General features: G+C 48.1%; 8 protein-coding genes and 2 non-coding genes across 10 annotated transcripts; 7 read left to right on the top strand and 3 right to left on the bottom strand.

Moving 5' to 3' along the window:
- Nucleotides 1–355: 355 nt before the first annotated feature.
- J7337_001695 (uncharacterized protein) lies at nt 356–2039 on the top strand (the record flags this gene model as incomplete). The annotated part of the gene is made up of 7 exons (XM_044819429.1): nt 356–577; nt 627–663; nt 716–807; nt 859–943; nt 1016–1523; nt 1576–1742; nt 1798–2039. The coding sequence occupies 7 exons, from the start codon at nt 356–358 to the stop codon at nt 2037–2039; spliced, it is 1353 nt and encodes a 450-aa protein (XP_044687131.1).
- Nucleotides 2040–2929: 890 nt separating this feature from the next.
- J7337_001694 (uncharacterized protein) lies at nt 2930–6129 on the bottom strand (the record flags this gene model as incomplete). The annotated part of the gene is made up of 3 exons (XM_044819428.1): nt 2930–5023; nt 5370–5908; nt 5958–6129. 3 exons carry the CDS (start codon nt 6127–6129, stop codon nt 2930–2932), a joined length of 2805 nt encoding a protein of 934 aa, XP_044687130.1.
- Nucleotides 6130–6689: 560 nt separating this feature from the next.
- J7337_001693 (uncharacterized protein) lies at nt 6690–8006 on the top strand (the record flags this gene model as incomplete). The annotated part of the gene is made up of 3 exons (XM_044819427.1): nt 6690–6736; nt 6787–6814; nt 6906–8006. The coding sequence occupies 3 exons, from the start codon at nt 6690–6692 to the stop codon at nt 8004–8006; spliced, it is 1176 nt and encodes a 391-aa protein (XP_044687129.1).
- Nucleotides 8007–8186: 180 nt separating this feature from the next.
- On the bottom strand, nt 8187–8275 carry J7337_001692. Its single transcript has one exon. It is a non-coding gene; the product is annotated as a tRNA-Trp (tRNA).
- Nucleotides 8276–10871: 2596 nt separating this feature from the next.
- J7337_001691 (uncharacterized protein) lies at nt 10872–11519 on the top strand (the record flags this gene model as incomplete). The annotated part of the gene is made up of 2 exons (XM_044819426.1): nt 10872–11278; nt 11327–11519. The coding sequence occupies 2 exons, from the start codon at nt 10872–10874 to the stop codon at nt 11517–11519; spliced, it is 600 nt and encodes a 199-aa protein (XP_044687128.1).
- A 540-nt stretch (nt 11520–12059) lies between these two features.
- Nucleotides 12060–14231, top strand: J7337_001690 (uncharacterized protein; the record flags this gene model as incomplete). Its single annotated transcript, XM_044819425.1, has 6 exons — nt 12060–12187; nt 12241–12330; nt 12371–12532; nt 12584–12806; nt 12862–13416; nt 13467–14231. 6 exons carry the CDS (start codon nt 12060–12062, stop codon nt 14229–14231), a joined length of 1923 nt encoding a protein of 640 aa, XP_044687127.1.
- Nucleotides 14232–15070: 839 nt separating this feature from the next.
- On the top strand, nt 15071–15321 carry J7337_001689 (uncharacterized protein; the record flags this gene model as incomplete). Its single annotated transcript, XM_044819424.1, has 2 exons — nt 15071–15223; nt 15262–15321. The coding sequence occupies 2 exons, from the start codon at nt 15071–15073 to the stop codon at nt 15319–15321; spliced, it is 213 nt and encodes a 70-aa protein (XP_044687126.1).
- Nucleotides 15322–15928: 607 nt separating this feature from the next.
- J7337_001688 lies at nt 15929–16010 on the top strand. The gene has a single exon. It is a non-coding gene; the product is annotated as a tRNA-Gly (tRNA).
- Nucleotides 16011–18366: 2356 nt separating this feature from the next.
- On the top strand, nt 18367–19314 carry J7337_001687 (uncharacterized protein; the record flags this gene model as incomplete). The annotated part of the gene is made up of 2 exons (XM_044819423.1): nt 18367–19114; nt 19271–19314. The coding sequence occupies 2 exons, from the start codon at nt 18367–18369 to the stop codon at nt 19312–19314; spliced, it is 792 nt and encodes a 263-aa protein (XP_044687125.1).
- A 379-nt stretch (nt 19315–19693) lies between these two features.
- J7337_001686 (uncharacterized protein) lies at nt 19694–20071 on the bottom strand (the record flags this gene model as incomplete). The annotated part of the gene is made up of 1 exon (XM_044819422.1): nt 19694–20071. One exon carries the CDS (start codon nt 20069–20071, stop codon nt 19694–19696), a length of 378 nt encoding a protein of 125 aa, XP_044687124.1.
- Between the last annotated feature and the right edge of the window lie 565 nt (nt 20072–20636).

The following is a 20636-nucleotide window of genomic DNA, read 5'->3' as shown; positions in this document are numbered from 1 at the left end:
GTGTCATGAGGTCGCTTACTTCTTTCAGTAGAGCCTGTGGCTATCACATATTCTCTTATGTTACAGCAAGATAGAAAAGCCAATCGGGGTATTCTTATTACGCGGTAGTTGTGTCGATCATGACGCAGGCGCCAGACGGTAATGAATAACTTCCCGAAACCGATTTATTTTCGGATCTTGGCCGCGTGTTCTTACAATTTGCTGTTATGACTGCAGTATTTATACTCGTGCCTCGCTGCTCAAGTATATAGATTGTCTAAGAAATATCCATATCCACTACCATCCAAGAACTAAGTCACAAGCAGCCATATCCACAAGCATCTTTCTTGAACCCTTCAAACGATAATTCTTGACCATGGGCAACACGCAATCACTCCTCGATCTTGTAGCCAACAGATGGCCACTACTTGTTACTGCGCTACTCGCCTGCGTTTTGGCCGCTATCGGTCCAAGAGTGGCCAACGTATTGCGACTATGGAGTATCCCTACCATCGGCGAAGAGCTTGGTAACACGGAAAAGCGCAGACAGGCGTATTTGGGAGGAGCCAGGAAACTGTACTCCGCAGGATATCAAAAGGTAAGAGCACCGTTTGCTCGGGCTAGTATCAAAGCTCACAGATGATCAGTTCAAGGACGGCGTTTTCCTGATAACGACCTCGCGAAGTAAGTATCTGCTGTCTTCTATCACAACCCTCAGTCAAGCTAATGCTTCTAGCTTCTCCCACCATCGTCATCTCACCTGACTTCCTCCCCGAGCTCAAGAAGCTGCCTGATGCTACTCTTAGCATGGAAGCTGCCGTTGATGAGGTTTGTATACTTGCTTGGCACCTTGACTTACTCATCTAACAATGTCGATAGTCGATGGAAACCAAATACACCAAGATCGAGACATCAGTACCCATCATTCCGCATACTATCAAAGGAAAACTGACTCCATCTTTATGTAAGTTCCTCCTAGGCATTTTAAAGTCGGGCGCCTTAAGTTCTTCTGCAGAGCCTCTCTAACAATACCCAGCTCGACTTAGTTTGACCATCGCAACTGAAGTCAGAGATTCAATGAATCTCACCATACCACCATGCGATGACTGGACAGAAATCAACATCCATCGCGCTCTCCTTCGTATCGTCGGTATGGTGTCAGGTCGCTTGTTCATCGGCCCCGAACTCTGTCGCTCCGAGCAGTACCTCGACGCAGCCATCAACTACACCATGGAAGTCATGGGCGCCCAGCGTGCCGTGCAAAACATGCGCCCCTGGCTACGTACTTTCCGGGCTCAAAGTCTCCCCGAGGTAAAGAAGCTATACCAGCGAATTTCAGAAGCCGAAGCCTTTCTCGACCCCGTGGTCAGAAGGAGAACCGATGCCATGAATGATCCATCCTATGAGAAGCCTGACGATTTCTTGCAGTGGCTCATCGATGGAAAGGATAAGTTCCCTGATAAGAATAGCCAGAATCTGGCCAAGGTGCAACTTGGTCTTACTTTTGCAGCCGTTCACACTACGACGTTGACGGCCACAAATGCGTGAGTCCTTTACCTTATCCCCATATTCAGCATATCTCTAAAGAAGAAGCAGATTCTATGACTTGGCGGCTTTGTCAGACCTGCAGATAGAACTTCGAGAAGAGGTCCGGGAAGCATTATCGCAGAGCGGCGGCCAGTTCACGAGCAACGCCCTGCAATCCATGAAGAAGATGGACAGCTTCCTCAAGGAGACACTTCGGGTTCATCCTGCAACCATGGGTAAATCATACCCTGACAGTCTCAGCAGACAAACTCACTGACAAATTTCTTCTAGCTTCCTTTCAACGCAAGGTCCTCAAACCATTCACTCTATCCAACGGTCAGGTCATCCCAGCCGGCGTGACGATAGAGATCCCCGCGGTCGCAGTCAGCTCCGACTCTAATGTCTTCCCACACGCAGAGAAGTGTGAACCACAGCAGCTTGACCTTTGGGTATGGTCGACATGCATGTCCCGGAAGATTCTTCGCCGCAAACGAGATCAAGATGATTCTGGCCCATGCATTACTGCAATATGATGTCAAGAACTTGGGCGATGCTACTGAAAGATACCCCAATATAGAGTTTGCTCATATGGTGAGTTAATGGATGGATATGAATAGTTCCAAGTTACCAACCAAGGTTGCAGTCTATTCCGGATCCTTCCAAGAAACTCATGTTTAAGTCGATCGAGGTGTGAGTGACTGTTAGACACGAAGCGGAGGGACAAGTGGCAATATTCTTCTGTTACCTATCTTGGGCCTGAATTTATTAGCTAGACTTTGTTCCTTACTTGGTTTGTCAACTGTTTGCAATTAAGCACATGTAGCTGAGCGCCTATGATAACGGCAAAGGACTTAATTTTGCAAGGTACTTCCATACGAAGAAACATCAAAGAGTCTTAGAGCACCATAATTCGTGTATTTATGTGAGTAGATTAACGTCTACCTTCATCGCTACTACTTATCCTTGATTTCAACCACCTACTGAAACTCAAACTCTTTATCATCGATGTTATCTGTACCTTTAACCAGTCTGAATGAATTTCCTCTGCTAGGCTGTCGAATTTGAAGATACTGAAATCCCATGCCGGAAGCGGTTTATACTTCAAGTGAGAAACAGGCCTTCCTCTCCCTGAAACCTGCCATAAAAATTCAGCTCGAGATAGAAAGATTTCTGATATTTCGCTCATATCTATGACATGTTCAGCTTGGAGGACTTTGTTGATGGCGCATGTCCATGGGATGTATTTGTTGAACCAGTGAATTTTCGATGAGCTTTCTGGAACCCGAGCTGTTGTTATTACAACTTGGATTGGAACTTCCGCGGTTACTGTCGCTTCGGGTGAATGATTTAGCAGCTCTAGGTGGCGTAGCTGGACAGTATACTTTGAAGGTCAGCGCAGGTCTCTCTCCCGTCGTGGAATAAATCATACCTCTGCCATGGTGGCGTAAACCGGGTGCCCTCCAATTTCTGACGAGTCCTTGTCTATAGACTCATGATGCTCAGAGCCTATTTGTGTGAGTTTGCCGCTGACTGTCAGATTCCCTGTAATTGCCTCTAACACAACCAATGGATGATCGAGGCTACGGCGTCCCCATTCCCTTCCATGGGGTAGGTGTAAATGGACAACAACTCGCTTCCAGAAATCATGCGCGCCTCTATTAGCCTCAAGCTTCTTAAAGTTCTTCTGGGCAAATACGATGGAATCGTGAATTAGATCCCAGCGCCGGATAAAATCCTTATCGTAAGGGTCTATTTGCACGACTAAAATGAATTGCGTTTGTCGCGGCTGAGCAAATAGTGTGGCCCTCAATGTATAATTCTGATCTCCAAACTCTTCTGGTGGGCAAGTAACGAAGCTGAACCTTGAATGTGTGAATTCGTTGCGTTCTAGGGTAGAAGACTGAGGAATACGGGCAAGGATACTGTCGGGTACTGGTATATCAACGACCACATTGCCTCTAAACCTTTCGAGATGGGACCCTTCTTGACTGGAAAAGTCTTTTGCCTTGGACGCAGATGTGATAGCATCATCATGTCCTCTTGCAATCTTATACGGCATCAATTGTTGAGGCCATCGATGAGAAGTCGAGCTGAGGGATTTGGATTGCTGGGGAGCAGGTATCAATGGCGGTGGCTGACCTCGGTCACTCTCCACCCGGATATAGTTCATTGGTGGCGATGGATAGTTCTCTTGGGGCCAGGATGGCATCTTACCCTTCTTGGCTTGGTTCAAAATACCGAGGACAAACTCCTGATTTTCTCTGATCGCGTCATTTGATAGTCCATTGCGCTGGAGATAGCTGCCATAGTGCTTGCGCCATAGAGGATCAAAAGCGTCAAGCAGCGCGAATTCGGAAAGTTCGGATTTCCTTTGGGCTCGCCTAGGCGAAGGTGCGACTCGATACTGCGTTTCTTCATTTCTAGAATCCAATGCCAGGGAGTTCAAACCAGGTGCTTGAGTATCAATGTCGAGCGCAACTTCTTTGTCGTAGGAGTATTTGGGATAAGAAGATGCGGGACCGGGTCCCTTTGGGCGATGGGGGATTTCTTCGATTGTTGGTATCGGATGCTGAAGACGACCTTGATCGAGAGGTATTGAAGACGCAAGATGTTTGACAGCGTTTCTGGAGGCGTCTACTCGGCCCGGCAATGAGTTGGCTTCCAAGGCGCTTGAGTGCCGGGTTGCTAAGATTGATAGATCATGTTGTAGAGATTTGGAAGAGCTTTCATCGTGCTTATCTACGATAGACAAGGCTCTAGAGCTCATCCCATCACTACAGGAAGCATTTGCATCGAGAGTCGACTCAGTATATGTCGCCATATCCTCGAGAAACCGTTGAAGAAGATAGTCATTCGGAGCAGCAGCAGTGTCGGGTAATCGAGCTTGAAGCTGCTCAATTTGCAGTAGGATTAAAGTAGTGTCATCTTTGATAGCAGCTGTATCTTCGCGAATCCCCGTCGTATCGGCTTTGATATCTTTCGTGAGTGACAGAGAGAGCATATCGAGGGCTAGTTCCAGGGCTGATTTGTGAGCTTCCAAGCTGAGCCTCAGCTTCTCCATGTCGCCTTGGCCATTAATCGTCCAAGCAACTCTGCTCTTTATCCGTCCATCTCCATACTTTTTTATACACGTTTCGACCTCGAGAACCACGGAGCCACAGTTTGTGACGATTCCCGATACATGGTGTTGGATTGTCGGTGGAAAGGGCTTCGTGACATCTTTCGCGTCTTCTTCAATGAGCTCAAGGACTGTCTGGAGCGAATGAAGCTCGCGCGATACCCTGTCTAAATCGCTGCGGGCCTCTCGACAGCTTCGCACAAAGGTATTAATCGATACACTCAAGCTGCCGATCGCCGTGATGAGGCCGGCGCAGCCGCTGATGATAGAAAGAGGGTCCATTTGAAGAAGCTGAAGAAGCCAAGTTTGGTGCGGGGAGGACATTTCAGCTGCTGTCAGTTGAGACTTGCAGTCAGCCTTGCGCATTGCATCCTGGTAAATGGCTGAATCGGAGGGCGTCTATTGGGTGACTGTTTTCAAGCCAGGATCTACGAGCGCTTACCAAAAAACGGCGCCTAAAATAGTAGAGATGAATGGTGATAATGTGCGGTAAGAAAAGAAATAAAGAATGTCTAAATTGTGAGCTAGATGCATTATCTGCAGTTGAGACCTATAGCCCCGAGCTACCACATAAGACTCAGTACCTATCTGCACTCATCTGATTCGAAGCACCAACTTCTCCAGACCGAGTTTCATCCTTCGGCACGAGCTCAATCGCCAAGTGTCTCGAATACGGCTGAAGATTGTCAGGATATCTCGTATAAAACGCAGCCATGACCAAAAGCATCAAAACTGAGTCAAATACAAAAGTTGGCCATTCCTTCTGCTGCAAATATCCCTCCTTATCCATCGCAAACTCAACGACTCGAAAGATATTTCGAACTAGAATGAGAGCTGATGTGAAGTAAAGCATGTTCAGGTATGCCTCCCAACGGATTGCAACTGGCATGCTAGTGTGCCTCAAATGAACCCTGAACCTTCGATGGAAAACAACGCAGCAGGCTACAAAGGCAAGGAAGAGTAGGATCTGGGCGATAAGGCCGGTAATAACGATGATGTTTCCGATGTGAACCAGATCCGCATTCGCGAGCAATCCACCACCATTGCCCTGGATATTGAACGTGAGAACATCTCCAAGAACGAAAAGCCGAGTCGTCCAGCGAACAGAGATGAGAGAACAGCTTTCTCCACCGATAGCCCGGACTAAACGAGAATAGACCATGTATAGCGTCGCTGCGAAGAACACGGGTGGTAGCAGAAGAAAGAGGGCTTGCATGATGTTGAGAGGGAGCGAGTCGGTGGCGTTGTAGCATAGAGCTCGGAAGAAGTAGCCCAGTACTTCGACTACAGATAGTTAGAGGTGTAAAGAGGGACGGGAGATAGGGAGAATTACAGACGCCACCGAGGAAGAAGGGAAGACAGAAGCGAGTTTTCGACTTGTGCATTTTATGTCCAACGGCTATTGTTGCAAGGGCGAAGAGAAGCGTGAAGATGATTGATCCAACGAGACTAGGGACATATTGCCATAGGTAGACTTTACCCAAATATTTCTTTAACTCGGGCATCTTGGAAAATTCCAGCAGAAGCTTGTGAGCGATCAGGAGGTAAGAATATAACGAAAAAGAAAATAAAAAAATGAGTTACGTTGGATCAATTTTTGCCGTTGATTGCCTGACAATACGTCAAGAGAAGCATATGCAATCGTCCAAAGGACAATGATGGTACGTATATATATAATTTCTCTATATTCCGGTAGATCTCAACCCCCTAATTATACCTGAAGATCCTCCGCTGACACGCGTGTTGCGTACAGGTCAGTCGTCAAAATTACCCTGAAGCTGGAGATAAGATCGGTTCGTTTAAGCCCGAATACGCGTGTTAGCTCAGCATTTAACAGAGATCCCAAATGCGCCTTACTGAGTGTAGATTAGTCTGTTCAATTTAGGCTTTGGGGCTTGCCAGGATTCTCTGCCGATCACTTCGCTTACTGCTTGCGAATCCTCGATGATGAATTCCTGTCTCAGCTCCTTAATCTCACATCTGATTCCACACTTCTCAGTAGTATTACTGTTTGGCGTTAATATCTCCCATATTTCTCCAAAATTACATTCAAGTGCAGCTCAGCATGCTTCGCCGAAGTCATAAAAAGTCCAAGAAGGGATGTGTACAATGGTATGTTGCATTAACATCAAGCTTCATAAGCATGGGACATGAACTGACAGTCTGATCAGCAAGCGACGTCATGTCAAGGTACGAGTCCCCATTGCCCAAGATGTTTGATTGCTTAAGCTCAATATCCCGCATTGACTCCCATGTTCCTATGACTAACACGCGTGTTTAGTGCGACGAAGGCCGCCCAACATGTCTCCTCTGCACCATGTCCAACCGAGACTGCAGTTTCGCTTCCGACCCGCAACAACCCCAAGATACAAACTCATCAACATCAAACCAGTCGTCTCGTGAAGGATCACTCCTCAGTCCTGACTCCAACCTCAGATCAACCAGCGCAACATCCCTTTCTGATAGCCACAAATCGTCTTTCGATAGCGTCGTCAACATGGAGCACATGGAACTCTTCATCCATGGGATAACAAACAAAGACTTGTTCAGTCTTGGTGACAGATTTGAGCATTCTGAAGAAACGCTTGATATTTGTCTCCAAGAGAGCGTCAAGGCGCCGTATCTCTTGCATCAAGTGCTGGCGTTTTCTGCACGTCATCTAGCGGCTATTCATCCTGAGCGCTCAGCGAGATACCAGGATCAAGCTGTCAACTTACAGACACGAGCTGTATCCCTGTTCAATTCTACGAGATGGGACGTCGATGCGTCGAATTGTCTCCCTATTCTCTTGTTCTCTGTTACTCTTGGGCATCACCTCCTCGCCGACGCCTTGGCTACCCGGACTCCTGGTGGTCTTGATGGCTTTCTCACCCACTATGTTCAATGTGTCGAGATGAACTGGGGCTTGTATCGCTTAACACTCTCGGCTTGGCCATTGCTTCTAAACACAGAGCTTGAACCAGTTCTTTCATGGAGTAGTCAGCAATCCTCTAAAGACCCTGTAGGGATGCACTGCAAACCCGCAGTCCAGCTCATCAACGACTCAACTGCTTTGTCAAATGAGGAAAAAGAAGTCTGCCAGGAGGCTATACAGTACCTCCAGCTCGGTTTCGATGCCATCGAAGAGGACGACGGCAGTCGATATCGTATGATATTCCAGTGGACGATGCTGGTGTCTCCGGAGCTTACAAGTTTATTGGCTGCAAAACGACCCGAATCTCTGATTGTGCTGGGTTATTACGCCTTGTTATTGCACCACGGACGAAGTCTCTGGCAGGTTGGTGATACAGGGGTATACTTGCTAGGTCTCATCATGGACTATCTTGCGCCAGAGTGGCATATCTGGCTTGAGTATCCACGACGAATGATGCGACAAAAGTGAAGCCGTATATCTCCCTAACAGAAGCTGGTCTACAGCATTGAGTTATATCCGTAGTTCCATCAAAGTGTCATGCCCCCAAGCTTGCAGATCTCCACATACGACACCATACCTCAACAGGAAGATCTCCACAACCTCAACACTAAAAAAAATGCGATACGAGAAAAAAACGAGAAAAAAGAATGAGGCACACCGGATTTGAACCGATAACCTTCAGGAATCTCCGTGCTAAGTAGCTGGAATCTGACGCGCTACCGTTGCGCCAGCGCCCCATTGTGTGTTGAAGCTCGAGTTCGCAAACAGCACCTTGAACGCAGGCCGATTATGGCTGTCAGCAAGAAAACAAAGAGCGCGACTCAGGTACGATGATGATTTATTTGATGGAATTCTCTATTGAATTCGCCATATCCACCGCAAGAGTCCAAAGCCAGCCGTCTCAATTACAGCCTGAACTTGGCAGCAAAAAAAAAAAAAGTCTGATGGGTTGATAGGATCTATGGCAAGCTCTCTCCGGAATTAGAACTCTAGAAGAAATGAGATAATGACTAGGTACATCAATATCTCGTCTAAGTGGAGAGCTCACCAAGTTGATCATAAACTTAGGTACAGGTACCTTGCCTAGGGCATCCTAAGGCATCCTAAGGCATCCTAAATATGTCTAAAGTGCTCTTGCCTTAAGGTAGGATCCAAAAGTCCCTGCATTGTCTTCCCTGCTTAAGGTAGGTGCCAAGGTAGGTCAACTGATCCATCGCTTCAGCTCTCCTAAACCCACATTCTTTCATCATCATCATCATTCTTCTATCTGGTTTCTGTAAACAGATTAACAGACCAACATGTATTCTTCATTATGGCTACTCGTTGCATTCGCTTAGTTAGTGTTGAAACTTTACAAGCCTCCTCTATCGCTAGACGATCTTCCACCAGAATTGAAACAACAGATCGCTCGTTTAGTGGACCCAATCGGCCTGATCTCGCTACGTCAAACGAACCTCAGCTTCCGTCTTCTCATACAGGTTCAAGAACGACAGTACATTGAACGCCTACTGGCTCTTGAGTGCCGTGAGAGATATGGAGGCCCTACCCTACCCTTCAGCAACGTATACGGCAGAACCGTCTGGAGCGGCGGCGCCCTCTTGGCTACGCGCTCGCGATGGGCCTGTGCCGTCTGCGTGCGACTTCTCCCTTATTACCATTTTCAGAACAAATTCCTGGTCTAGGTGATCTGGCGAAAGCCCATGCCGGGGTCCCCTGCAGCCAATATCATTACTTCTTGGGAACCAGTGCTTGCGAGGGTGGCACCACCGACGCCACTCCCAGCTGACGAAGGCAGAAACATACAACATTTGTTTGGCTTCGTAAATCAGTGGCATTGGTGGAATTGGTGGCATGTGAACCCAGTGGTGAACCGCGAGTGTGGCACTAGCCGACACCATCGGAAGTGCAACGAGTGTCTTTTCAGGGACGGTTATTTCAACAGGGTCACCATTGCCAGCAATCTTGGCATGTTTGGGACCGAAAGGTTCCCCATAATTTCCATTGAAAACCATGACATCAGGTCCCCCGTCGATCGATATTTCCCTGGCATCCTGGATACCATGCAGCAAGGGCGGCCAGTCCAATCTTTTCGTCAAGACACCCAAATGCCTTGGACTTTATGGATGGCTCGATGTCCTCGATGTGCGAAATGGCAGGAGTTGAGAGCGTTCAGATTCGGTGCGGATGGACATTGGCTTCAGGCATAGGAGCCTGCCTTGGGACGGCTGACATGGGAGGGACTAAGACTTACGCAAGAGATCTTTGATAAGGCTTGCTGCAACGCATGCTTCATTGAAGAGAATGGACGGCCCACACTGGCCGAGTACCTTTTCCACTGGTTCGTGTTCTTGGTGGGACTGCAGCCCAACGATGTACATTGGATAGCGGAGATCGCGCGTGATCGTGACTATTTGGTGAGATGGGCTCTCGAGAGAGGTGAAAAGCCCTTATAGGAGTCATTTGAAGGCACAAGCGTTTAGTTGTTGTTGTTGTTGTATTGTTTAACGCCGGGACGTTCCTGTAAGAGGACAAAGAAGCGTTTAGTTAGACCCTGTGAGTTACAACTTAATACAAGCGGTATATTGCTTTTCTCAATCGACTCTCGTTGTGTTATTACCTAACCTCAGGTCAATTTGGAATAGACTGATGATAAGTTTATCATGAAATTAGTAAACTCTTAACTGATATTAGGTAAGTTTCTTAATACGCAGAAGAAAGAAAACGGTTATTTAGCAAATTTCAAACCATCACACCACCGTTTCATGCTATGTACGGCCTCGCCGTAAATGCAAAGTACATATTATTCGCTTTCGTAAAATGGAGCTTGCAAGGCTGGTAGTGACACCCTTCACACACACACTATCGCCTCTATAAAATGGCGCCGTAGTGAACGCCCCGCGCTTAAATATTGGCACCAACACACTGCACGTGTGGACTAAAATCAGGGGTCAATATCTAGAACACAGCCAAAGCCCTCACCAGTGGTTTGCAATTGGTGGCGGTGTCTTTTTCAGCTGAGTGCATTGACCCAATCAGCTTTGAGTGCCCCGGATATGCTTAGTTTTAAACGGGCGGTCGAGACCGCGCGGGATCGGTAGGGCGACGACCCCTTGTAACAGCGGCTGGAAAGATCAGGTCAATTTTTAGGGGTTGGCGAATAAAATGGATTGAGTAGCGAATAATCGAGGGTTAGTAGTTTGAGGAGTGCCTAGGCTGAGAAGCCACGGGCTGGAGGGCATGAGACTTGAGTGCAGTATAAGAACTACCTGTATGTCGCGCCCATGCTTGAAGCAATGCTGAGACATTACGATACTTGGAATAATTCTTTACAAAATGCTGCAAAAGACTACCGTCTCACTGGCCCTCGGCCTTCTCACAGCCGTCCAAGCCTCCAACCCAGTCTTCGGTGCGTATCAAACCGACTCATGCGACGCCTGTCTTGACCAAACCTACGAAAGCTGTCCAGGCGACTACAAGACCCGATCATACGCAACATGCATGTGCGCAGGCGACGGCAGCGCAAACTTTGTATCATGCCTATCCTCCTGCGACCCCAACAAGAACGAGCCAGCGATTGCTAGTTCGACTTACTACGGGTACTGCGTGCTCTTCTTCAAAGAGCTATGCGACGGTGCACAGGAGTTCTTGTCGGAGGATATTTATAATAAGCAGTGTTCAAAGGAGGCGATTGAAGCGGGTGGGATTGGTGCCAAGGATGGTGATGATGACTCTGAAGAGAGGTGAGTTAGATCGTGGAGAAAGGAAAGACAGTGCTAACGATTGAGTAGTGAGCCGAGCAAGACGAAGGATTCATCTTCCAGGGAGACTGATGAATCAGGTGAGAGTGACGAGGCCAAGGCAAGAGAGACTACCAAGACAAGTGGCAGCGCTCAATCGACATCGACTTCTGGGGCTTTGGATACCATGGTGCCAGCTTGGGCTATCGTAGCTGGAATGGGGTTACAGTTAATGAACGTATGAGTGCAAGTGCATAATTTGAAGACCGGTGCAAGTCGAAGGAGTCAATTGATCTGATCCTTTATACCAAGAATAAAATCACATTCTGTAAATAGTCCGTCATTTTGCACTCCGCCCCCGATTCCCGCAGTATGAAAAGACTTTATTTCTACATCCTGTTCCCTTTAAATGAATGTTCTCGCTTTTTCTGATCCGTGAGTGGCTCACAATGACATCTTGGCTTGGTGAGCTTCCTAAGCCTCACGGTCTTGGCATGTCAGCATTGCTGACTACAATCGCACCGGACATGCCCGCGGAGCTCCATGGCTACCGTTTCTACAAGTAATTCCTATTGCCATTACGCGGTCGCCTTGATGGATCTGACGCGGCTGCGAGGCTGTGAAGTTGGCGGTGAGAATCGCCAAGATGGAAATATCCTTGGAGGCAGCAATGAAGAATGCTAAGCCGCTGTTGAGCTGTATAAAGAGTCGAGTCATGGACTTGAAAGTGGAATTGATGTAGCAGAACAATCGAAATACCAACTTTGCTTACAACATCTAAATCATGTTTCTCAATCACCTCAAACTCGCCTTCGGTGCCGTTTTAGCTACTGGCTCTGGCACTCTTGCGACAAAGCCCGACGTCTACGACTATGTCATCATCGGCTCTGGTCCAGGAGGAGGTTCTCTTGCGTGAGTCAAAGTAAAAGCCCAACAGTGACTTCCCATACTGACAAAGTCAATAGTGCCAATCTAGCTAGAGAGGGTCACTCCGTCTTCCTCATCGAAGCCGGAGGCGACAATCATACCAGCATTCTTCAACAGCTTCCAGCTCTGTAAGTTCAAAGCCTCACAAGCGTATACCATTACTGACAGTCTAAGGTCTCGAACTGCTGCCGAGACTCCCGGCCATTCTTGGCAGTTCTTTGTCAATCATTACGAGGACTTTGACGCGGCTCGCCGTGATCCCAAGTACACTTATATCCAGACCAATGGCTCGTACTACGTTGGCCTTGATCCGCCCGAGGGTGCTAGACCGTAAGTCTCAGTACTCTTGCTCGTCGAGTTTTGACTAATAATAAGATGCAGTGCCGGTTTGTACTATCCTCGTGGCTCAACCCTCGGCGGCAGTGCGCAAGTCAATGCCATGAACTTTGCCTGGTGTCCTGACAACGAGTGGGACTACATCGCCAATCTCACGGGCGATGCCTCCTGGGGCCATGAGCACATGCGTCGGCATCTGATGAATCTCGAGAACTGCACCTACGTCCCTGAGGGTACTCCTGGTCATGGCTTTGATGGCTACCTGGTGGTAAGAACCAGCTCACTTCCCTTGAGACGAACCATACTCAGATATATGGTTTTAGAACGACCAGAGTAACGCAACAGTCAACATCGGATCCCCCAATGTCGCCAACTTCTTCTCCCAAATGTTCCACGAGACCGAAGGCTTCGATGTCGAAGATCCCGCCGAGATGACCGAGCTTCTTCTCCGCGACATCAACGGTCCTGACCCACGTCGCTACGAAAACGGCCGCATGTACAGCACACCCGTGGCAATCGATCCCAGCACAGCTGCCAGAAGCGGTGCTGGTATCTACATCAACCAGGTCATCGATGCCGGACACCCATTGACTATCAGCTTCCACTCTTTAGCGACACGCGTTCTTACTAAACAGGGCCGCAACAAGAAGCCCCGTGCTTATGGTGTGGAGTATATGGTTGGAGAGGGGTTGTACTCTGCTGATGGGCGATATGATCCTGAGCAGACTGGTGAGATTCGGGAGGTCCATGCCAAACATGAGGTTATTGTTTCTGGTGGTGCGTTCAACACTCCTCAGATTCTTATGCTGAGTGGCATTGGGCCTCGTGAGGAGTTGGAGGCTTGGGATATTCCTGTTGTTGTTGACCTACCTGCTGTTGTGAGTACCCTGACCAACCTTGAACTTTTCCATGCTGACGGCCCCATCAGGGCTCTAACCTGCACGACAACTACGAAGTTCCTGTCCAAATCCGCGGTGAAGAGAACTGGCTAATCCCACAAGAGTCTCCATGCACTGGTACCTTCGACGACGAAGACCCCTGCTTCGTACTCTGGCGAGACGACGCTTCAGGACCATACGCATCACGCGACAGCAGCTACGGCGCCGTCTGGCGAAGCAGCCAAAGCTGGGACAATGACTCAGACCTCATGTTCCTCAGCAGTCCCGGCCTCTCAGGCTTGGTAGGCTTCTACCCAGGTTACTCAACCGGCGAGAGAGCAGGCAATGATCCCGCAGAGTGGATGCACGCTGTCGTCAAGATGCAGACCAGCAACAGCGCCGGCACCGTTCGACTCAACTCATCCGATCCTCGTATCCGACCTAACATCAACTTCAACTACTTCACCGAGTCAGCGGAGCGTGATCTCGACGCTATTGTTGAAGGAATTGAGATGCTCAAAAGGGCGTTTGACGCGACTGGTGTTCCGTATACCCAGCTTAGTCCTGACCCTGAAAACTTGAGACAGAGTATCCAAGACCTGGCTTTTAGTCATCATGCCTCATCAACTTGTGCCATCGGAGCTGATGACGATGAGGACTCTTGTGTTGACTCTAGGTTTCGCGTGCGCGGCGTTGATAACCTACGCGTTGTCGACGCGTCTGTCTTTCCTCGAAGTCCTGGCGGTATGCCTAATGGACCGACTTGGACTATTTCTCGCAAGGCATTTGAGACTCTTTTGGAGGACAACCATTAAACTGTCATTCGGGAAGGTTTGAATCACTGATGGTTGTTGTCAAGAAACTGACTTGGAAAATCTCATGGACTAGGACCAAAGAGAAGAGGCCTATAGCCAGGTGAATTAGAAACCTTGTATCAGCACAGAGATCTTAGAGTATTTTCTACCAAATTGTCAAATCTTTGCTTTTGCTTCAATTCATTGCATACCGTATACATTAGATAGTCAATTTGTCTTTACATTCAATCGCAGCATAAAGGAGAAATAAATTATAGAGTCCAGGGTATGAAATTGCTGATAACTCTATTCAGACCCAATAGCCTATCACAGCGTTCATCCCTTCAATAGTGGCTCATCCCCTGACCAATGAAAAAGACCCGCCTCACTGTCAGATTAAGACAAAAAAAAAAAGATGACAGCAAAACCTTGATTCAAGTCCTGTCCTGTCCTTTTCCATCGGAGTCCTCGGATGTGCAACGATACAGGGCTTCAAGTCCGCCTTCTAGAAGAACCAGTCGCCCTACAGTTACACTCAGCTGCCATCCTATTTCGCAATCGTCGCATGCCTTAGTGCGCCATCTTCAACAAGGTTGTTAGTGCTGACTACTCACGGGCGGCCGAAATTGCCTCAACTTGCGGGGAAGACGGAGCATCCTACGACGAATCAACGTAAGTTCACGTCCCCAGAAACACAAAAAAGGTGAGGCCGGGGGGGATAACACAATGTCTGATGTACATCTCACTTACAAGATATGGGCGTTTCATGTACCGTACCTACGTGCGTATTACCAAGCTATGACTAACACTTTCGACGCTCATTAGATAACGGGCTACCCCAGGCTGTACTGCTGTAGGCAATGCGGTCTAAGCATCAGATATTCATCACCGTCCCTATCCCGAGCCGCGTGCCGCCGGAAATCGTCCTCGCTCACATCCAGACCTACACGCCTATGCTGGCCAACAACAATGTGATCATGAGCTTCAAAGAGACGACGCCCAACATGGAGCTCGTAAGCAAGGACCCATTCTTTGGCACGCCCAACAGCAGCGTCAGAACCTTCTCGTCCAGCGAGAGACTCATGCTGGCGCCCGGCCTGACGAGGGATAGGAGCTGGCCCGTGACGTGTCTGAGTATACCGAATGGTATTCGCTGTAGAGCTGATGCCAAGGCTGGTGTCACTGTGAGGACGGAGTGGATTGTGAGGCCGAGGCAGGACTTTGGGAGCAGTCCGAGTACTAATAGCAGTCCGGGGACGCTGGTGGAGGAGTGGGAGCTGTATGAGGAGGTTATCATTGAGGCGAATAGTCTTCTTATGCCGTTTGTTGCGAGGACTGCGGATGAGGTTCATAGAGGGATTTGTCAGAAGGTTGTGGATGAGGTTGTGAACAAATACTTAGCCAATGGTACTCATTGATTAATTTTAATAACAGATACCTACTAATTTATTGATACTGATCAACGGAGATTCCTCACCTGCTTGTGGTCTTAGATTGACTTGAGGTCTTTGCTCAAGTTGGAGGACAACAACTAGTTGAAGCTTAAGCATCCTTCAACCGCAACTCACCTGAGGCTCATCTCACTTATGCACCAGTAATACGAGTTCTCGTATACCTGCTCTCCACTCAGACACTATCCTCGTCTCCACTCTCACCCAACACCACATGATGGAGAAACCTGTGGAGTCTTTGCGAAAAGACAAGACATCAAAAACACCGCGTAATTGGTTTAGTGGTAAAATTCTCCGTTGCCATTCGAGCAGCGTCGGGGAGCCCAGGGTTCGATTCCCTGATTACGCATTCATTCGGCGCTTCAAAGCGTTTTCTTTTTGTTGCTTTTGCATATCCGTTCTCGTGGTTGCGATGTTGAGAGTTCCGGCCACTACATACAAAACTTCACGACAAGAAACGACTAAAGTAAGTGTGTACTAAGATACGTGAGAACGAACTTTTGCATCATAATGATATTACTTATATAATCTTATTTTAAATGAATTAGGATCAGCTTTTGCCAGTAAAGCAGATGGTCTTGATGAAAAGTTCCTCTTGCCCGCAAGGCTAAGCCCAGCCAATCGTGACAGAGCTGACGCCAGAACTCCCCACGTAAAATATCCATCTATACTAGATCCTCATTTCTCTCATGTCTGTAAATAAAACCATCTCATACCTGATGACTGCTATGTGTATGATGGCATCATCTCGGTAAACCACTGTCTCCGGGTACGTAACTTGCCCTCCGTCCCTAAATACAGCAGCCTCAACCTACAACCTGTAATTTAGTCTATTTGCGGAAGCTGTTCAAGTTCAATGATGACTCACGCTATCGTGACCATGGTCCGGTGCGGTCCGATTTGGGCACGCAGAAAACATCCTTTGAGGTCTGTTGCTAATGACTTCACACACGATCATGGCACGAAGCCGAGATTGCGGATCAAGACTATTGGCGTAGTGGTCTGCTTCTTGAAAAGTGTCAAAAATGGTCTAGTGTTGACTGTTTCAACAACCTACTGGATGATACCTGTGTGGTATATATACCACGACAAAACATACCCGGAACTTCAGTCATGGTCAGTGAAAACGGCCGTTTCAGTCGAAGCAATATCAGCCCATCTTACCTGACTTTCTGACTTTGAAGGAGTTCCTCATGATTCTACAAAAGCTACAGTGTGGCATGTTGCACCACTGCATCCTGCGACCACCCCGTTCTTCCCCAGCGCTACAAGCTCGAGTTGTGCCATGATACAAGACCATGGACCCGTCGACTGACCTTCCGCCATACCAGTGAAATCTTCTGCCTCTGTGTGATGCAGCTAACTCATGTTGGGGAGCAATGAAGACTTTCCGGACGACAGCTGCTTTGTCGGGGTGTCTCCAATTACGGTTGAAGTAGCCGACATCTAGACAAGGTTAGTTGTATACCTGAAAGACACCATTTGGGCGGTCCTTACGGTCGTGGAACATAGGGTCGTCTATACTGAGAGGGTACATTTGCTGCTCCTGATACCCGAAATCAATGCAAGATGTGGAGCGTCTTTCTTACAGGAGGCATGCTTGTGTAGTGTATATTTGTAAAGGATGAGTATCAAGTATATAAAACTCCGAGTGAGATGTGGGTGGTTGATGAACGAGGTATATGTCCTGATATCTACGAGTAGGATTCTTATAATATCGTCTGAATTTGTCGTATAATTGAGAGATGAGATGAAGACTTTGTATTTATGGTCGCCGAGTGATGGCGAATAAATGAGCTGGGATTGCTTTGTGCTGAGTGGATGTCGTCGAAAGAACGACAAAGCAATACCAGTGAAGAGCCGTGCTACACTAGGTGTCAGTGACAACGGGACATAGGTTGCTGATGCGCAATCAAGAAGAAATCAACGGAAATTTGATAGGCTACCGCTGGAAATCACGGTCTTATGCTAATCTGTTGACAGATGGTGGAAAGGTGTTAATCAGTGTTACCCTAATTGTCAGCTGCCATGCATCTAGCAAGCAGAGGCCTGAGTGTAGCGAGAAGTTTGATGAATAAGATGGGGTCACAAGGAACAAGACGTAAGGCGAGACTCGATTTTATGGAGAGCTGCTTTGAGAGTATGGAGGTTCGTAGCGCCCGGTATATCAGTTGGAAAGTGGGCGATAGCAGCGAGTTGGGACGAAACGAAGAGAAGAACGAGACCGGTATGGGGTAGATTTCAGGGACTCTCCAAGTATTGTCTTGGTTCTTGGTAACGACCAGGGGACTTGGGAACGCTTGTGGAGATGGAAATGCCTGGCTCGGCGGGCAGGGGCACAGTTTATATAGTAACTGCCATGAAGCGCGCATCACAGACTGCACAGTGCCATGCCGAACTGAAACAGAGTCAAGCCGACATGCGAGTGAGTAACTGGAGCCTCGGACTTGCACCCTCAATGTCTCATTGGGGAAAGCAAGTTCATGGAAAGCTAATGTCAATGGCACCTTTGACGGTCAGATTCAGTCTTCAAATTTCATCAGGCATCAGTTAAGTGTAAGGCAGCCAAAGTCTGTAATATCTACCGTGACGGACGAATTTGGTTCACACACATGCTCGAGACAGATATCCATCCATACGTAGGTAGGCTGTGAAGGTTTCGGATGCACCTGCTCAGATAAAACGGCTATGTTGAGTTGCCAGACATGACAGCTGCTGCCTCCAAGGCTCGCCTCACTTGCACCTGCTCAGAGTTCGCAAGAATCAGGGCAGAGAGAGAGAGAGGAAAGAGGCCCAAGAAAGTCAAGATTTCTTCCCTCCAACAAACTCTCAACAAGACACCATCATCACTCATCTTAACACTACAAACCATCAACATCATTCAGCAGCATTCAGCACTCATCGTGAATATGAATAATGAAAAAGTGGAGTGGAGTCGGTGGACTACTTTGTCAGACGACGACGACGACGGTGTCGAAGCCGAGAAGCCTGCCAAACGTCCACGGACAAATGAAAACGCGCAAAACCCGACAGACCCCGACCCCGATGTCCCAGATGAAGAGCCCTCCGAGGATTTACATGATGAGGAACCGCCAGAGGCAGAGATTCCGGGGACAGAAGACACTATAAGCGACCCAGGAGACCCTGATACAAATTTCACGACCGAGGAGGAGCCTGTAGGGAATGCACCTGACCCGTCACAGGCGGAGAGTTCAGAGGGGGAAGACACTATAAGCGATCCAGGAGACCCTGATACAAATGTCACGACCGAGGAGGAGCCTGTAGGGAATGCACCTGACCCGTCACAGGCGGAGAGTCCAGAGGGGGAAGACACTATAAGCGATCCGGGAGACCCTGATACGAGTGCAACAATCGAGGAGGAGCCTATCGAAAATGCACCTGGTCCTAGCTCATCACAGGCAGCCCAGAACACTGGGAGTGGCCAGGGTAGCAGTGAATGTAGCAATAAGGGATGCAAAAGGCAACCGGCTCCGAATCGCTTGCAGTGTGAGGATTGCCTGATACATGGTAGAGTGCGCAAAAGGTCATCAGAGACGATCCGTACCTTCAACACCGAATCAAATTCAGCCTAACTAACCTGTCAAGCAGGAGAAGGAAAGGGCAGTGTACCGGTGGCTGTAGCCGGGAGATGAGTCCTGTGGGTTTATGTCGCGCTTGTCGCTCTGAAGGAAGGCTCCCGGGCCAGATATGGAGGAGGAGAAGGGAATAATACTTCAGAGAGAGTTTGCATTTGCTTCGTGTGGCCTCAAATGAGTGGTATCCCAAGGCGAAAGAGTGTTTTAGTGAATAAGACGTATACCAATATTGTAAGAGAATGTTTAGATCATAGTAAATCCTCCGTTCTTGACCTGAATCTGCTCGGGGACCCCGAATTGTCGCATGGCACATCGAACTCTGAGGTGCTGAACTAATGAACGTCCTGGTACTACCAACCCGATCCCCCCCAGACCCCTTTCCCTCAGACCTCTTCCCCATAGAGCAATTCATCGTGTGCCAAACACTCCATGTCTCTTAAGGCGGACCGCACTTCCAGCTCTTGTAGTGAGGCTTCTTGGTAGTCTTGAAAGCAAAGTTGTCCGCTCCCTCAAGACTGACAAAGCTTCCCTTGCAGTTGGCCTCAGTGTAAACCTTGCAGTCGAAACAGCTGACAAGAGATTTGGTGTCGTCAGAGTAGACGTCAAAGTTCTTGACGTTGGCGGGGAGATTGTAGCATTTGCCCGGTTTGCCGACGCCAGTGAAGGACTTGCCGGGCTTGATCTTTAGCTTGATGAGATCAATGCCCGGGTTGCAGTGATCAGTGCGGGCTTCGAGGGTGGTGTCTTCCTCAATGGCCATGGCACTGGCGCCGAGGCTGAGGGTGGTGAAGGTGATGAGGGAGAAGACATGCATTTTGAATGTGTTGGTATAGTGAGATGATGGAATTGGTTGTTGTTCTTGATGCTATTTTTGCTTGTTGATGAGAATATTCTCTCAATAAACCAGGCAAGTGGTCGACTATTTATGCTATTTCACGGACACCTCTTCCTTTAGGAGTAAGAGAATACAAGACCTATGTTTAGGGTACAAAAATAAACTTAGTAAAAGATATCTTAAATTTAGTAAAAATATCCTAAATTTATATTCAGTTACCTAAATTCTTCTATTAGTTAGGCCTAAGGCCCCGTGTAAAAGCGCCGCGAGCTTATTCAGAGTCTGTTATGTTACATTTGTCCCGCCGACTATTAATAGTGACGCGCCTCCGTTGAAAAGCGCAGAGATATCATTGCAGCCACGCTGTCGCAACCACTACCCCGAAGGATCGCTGCGTTAAATTACGAAGCGAGGAAAAAAGCGTTTCCCAAATTCTGGTTGTAGTTCTGATCATTTTAAAGGCTAAGATCTATTCTAGGACGCGGTCCTAGATGACTATGTCACTAAGAGATATTGACAGGAAGACCACAGAAGAGAGCCGTAT

This window comes from Fusarium musae, chromosome 1, assembly GCF_019915245.1.
Source record: "Fusarium musae strain F31 chromosome 1, whole genome shotgun sequence".
NCBI lineage: Eukaryota > Fungi > Ascomycota > Sordariomycetes > Hypocreales > Nectriaceae > Fusarium > Fusarium musae.
This window is presented reverse-complemented; position numbering and strand designations above follow the sequence as displayed.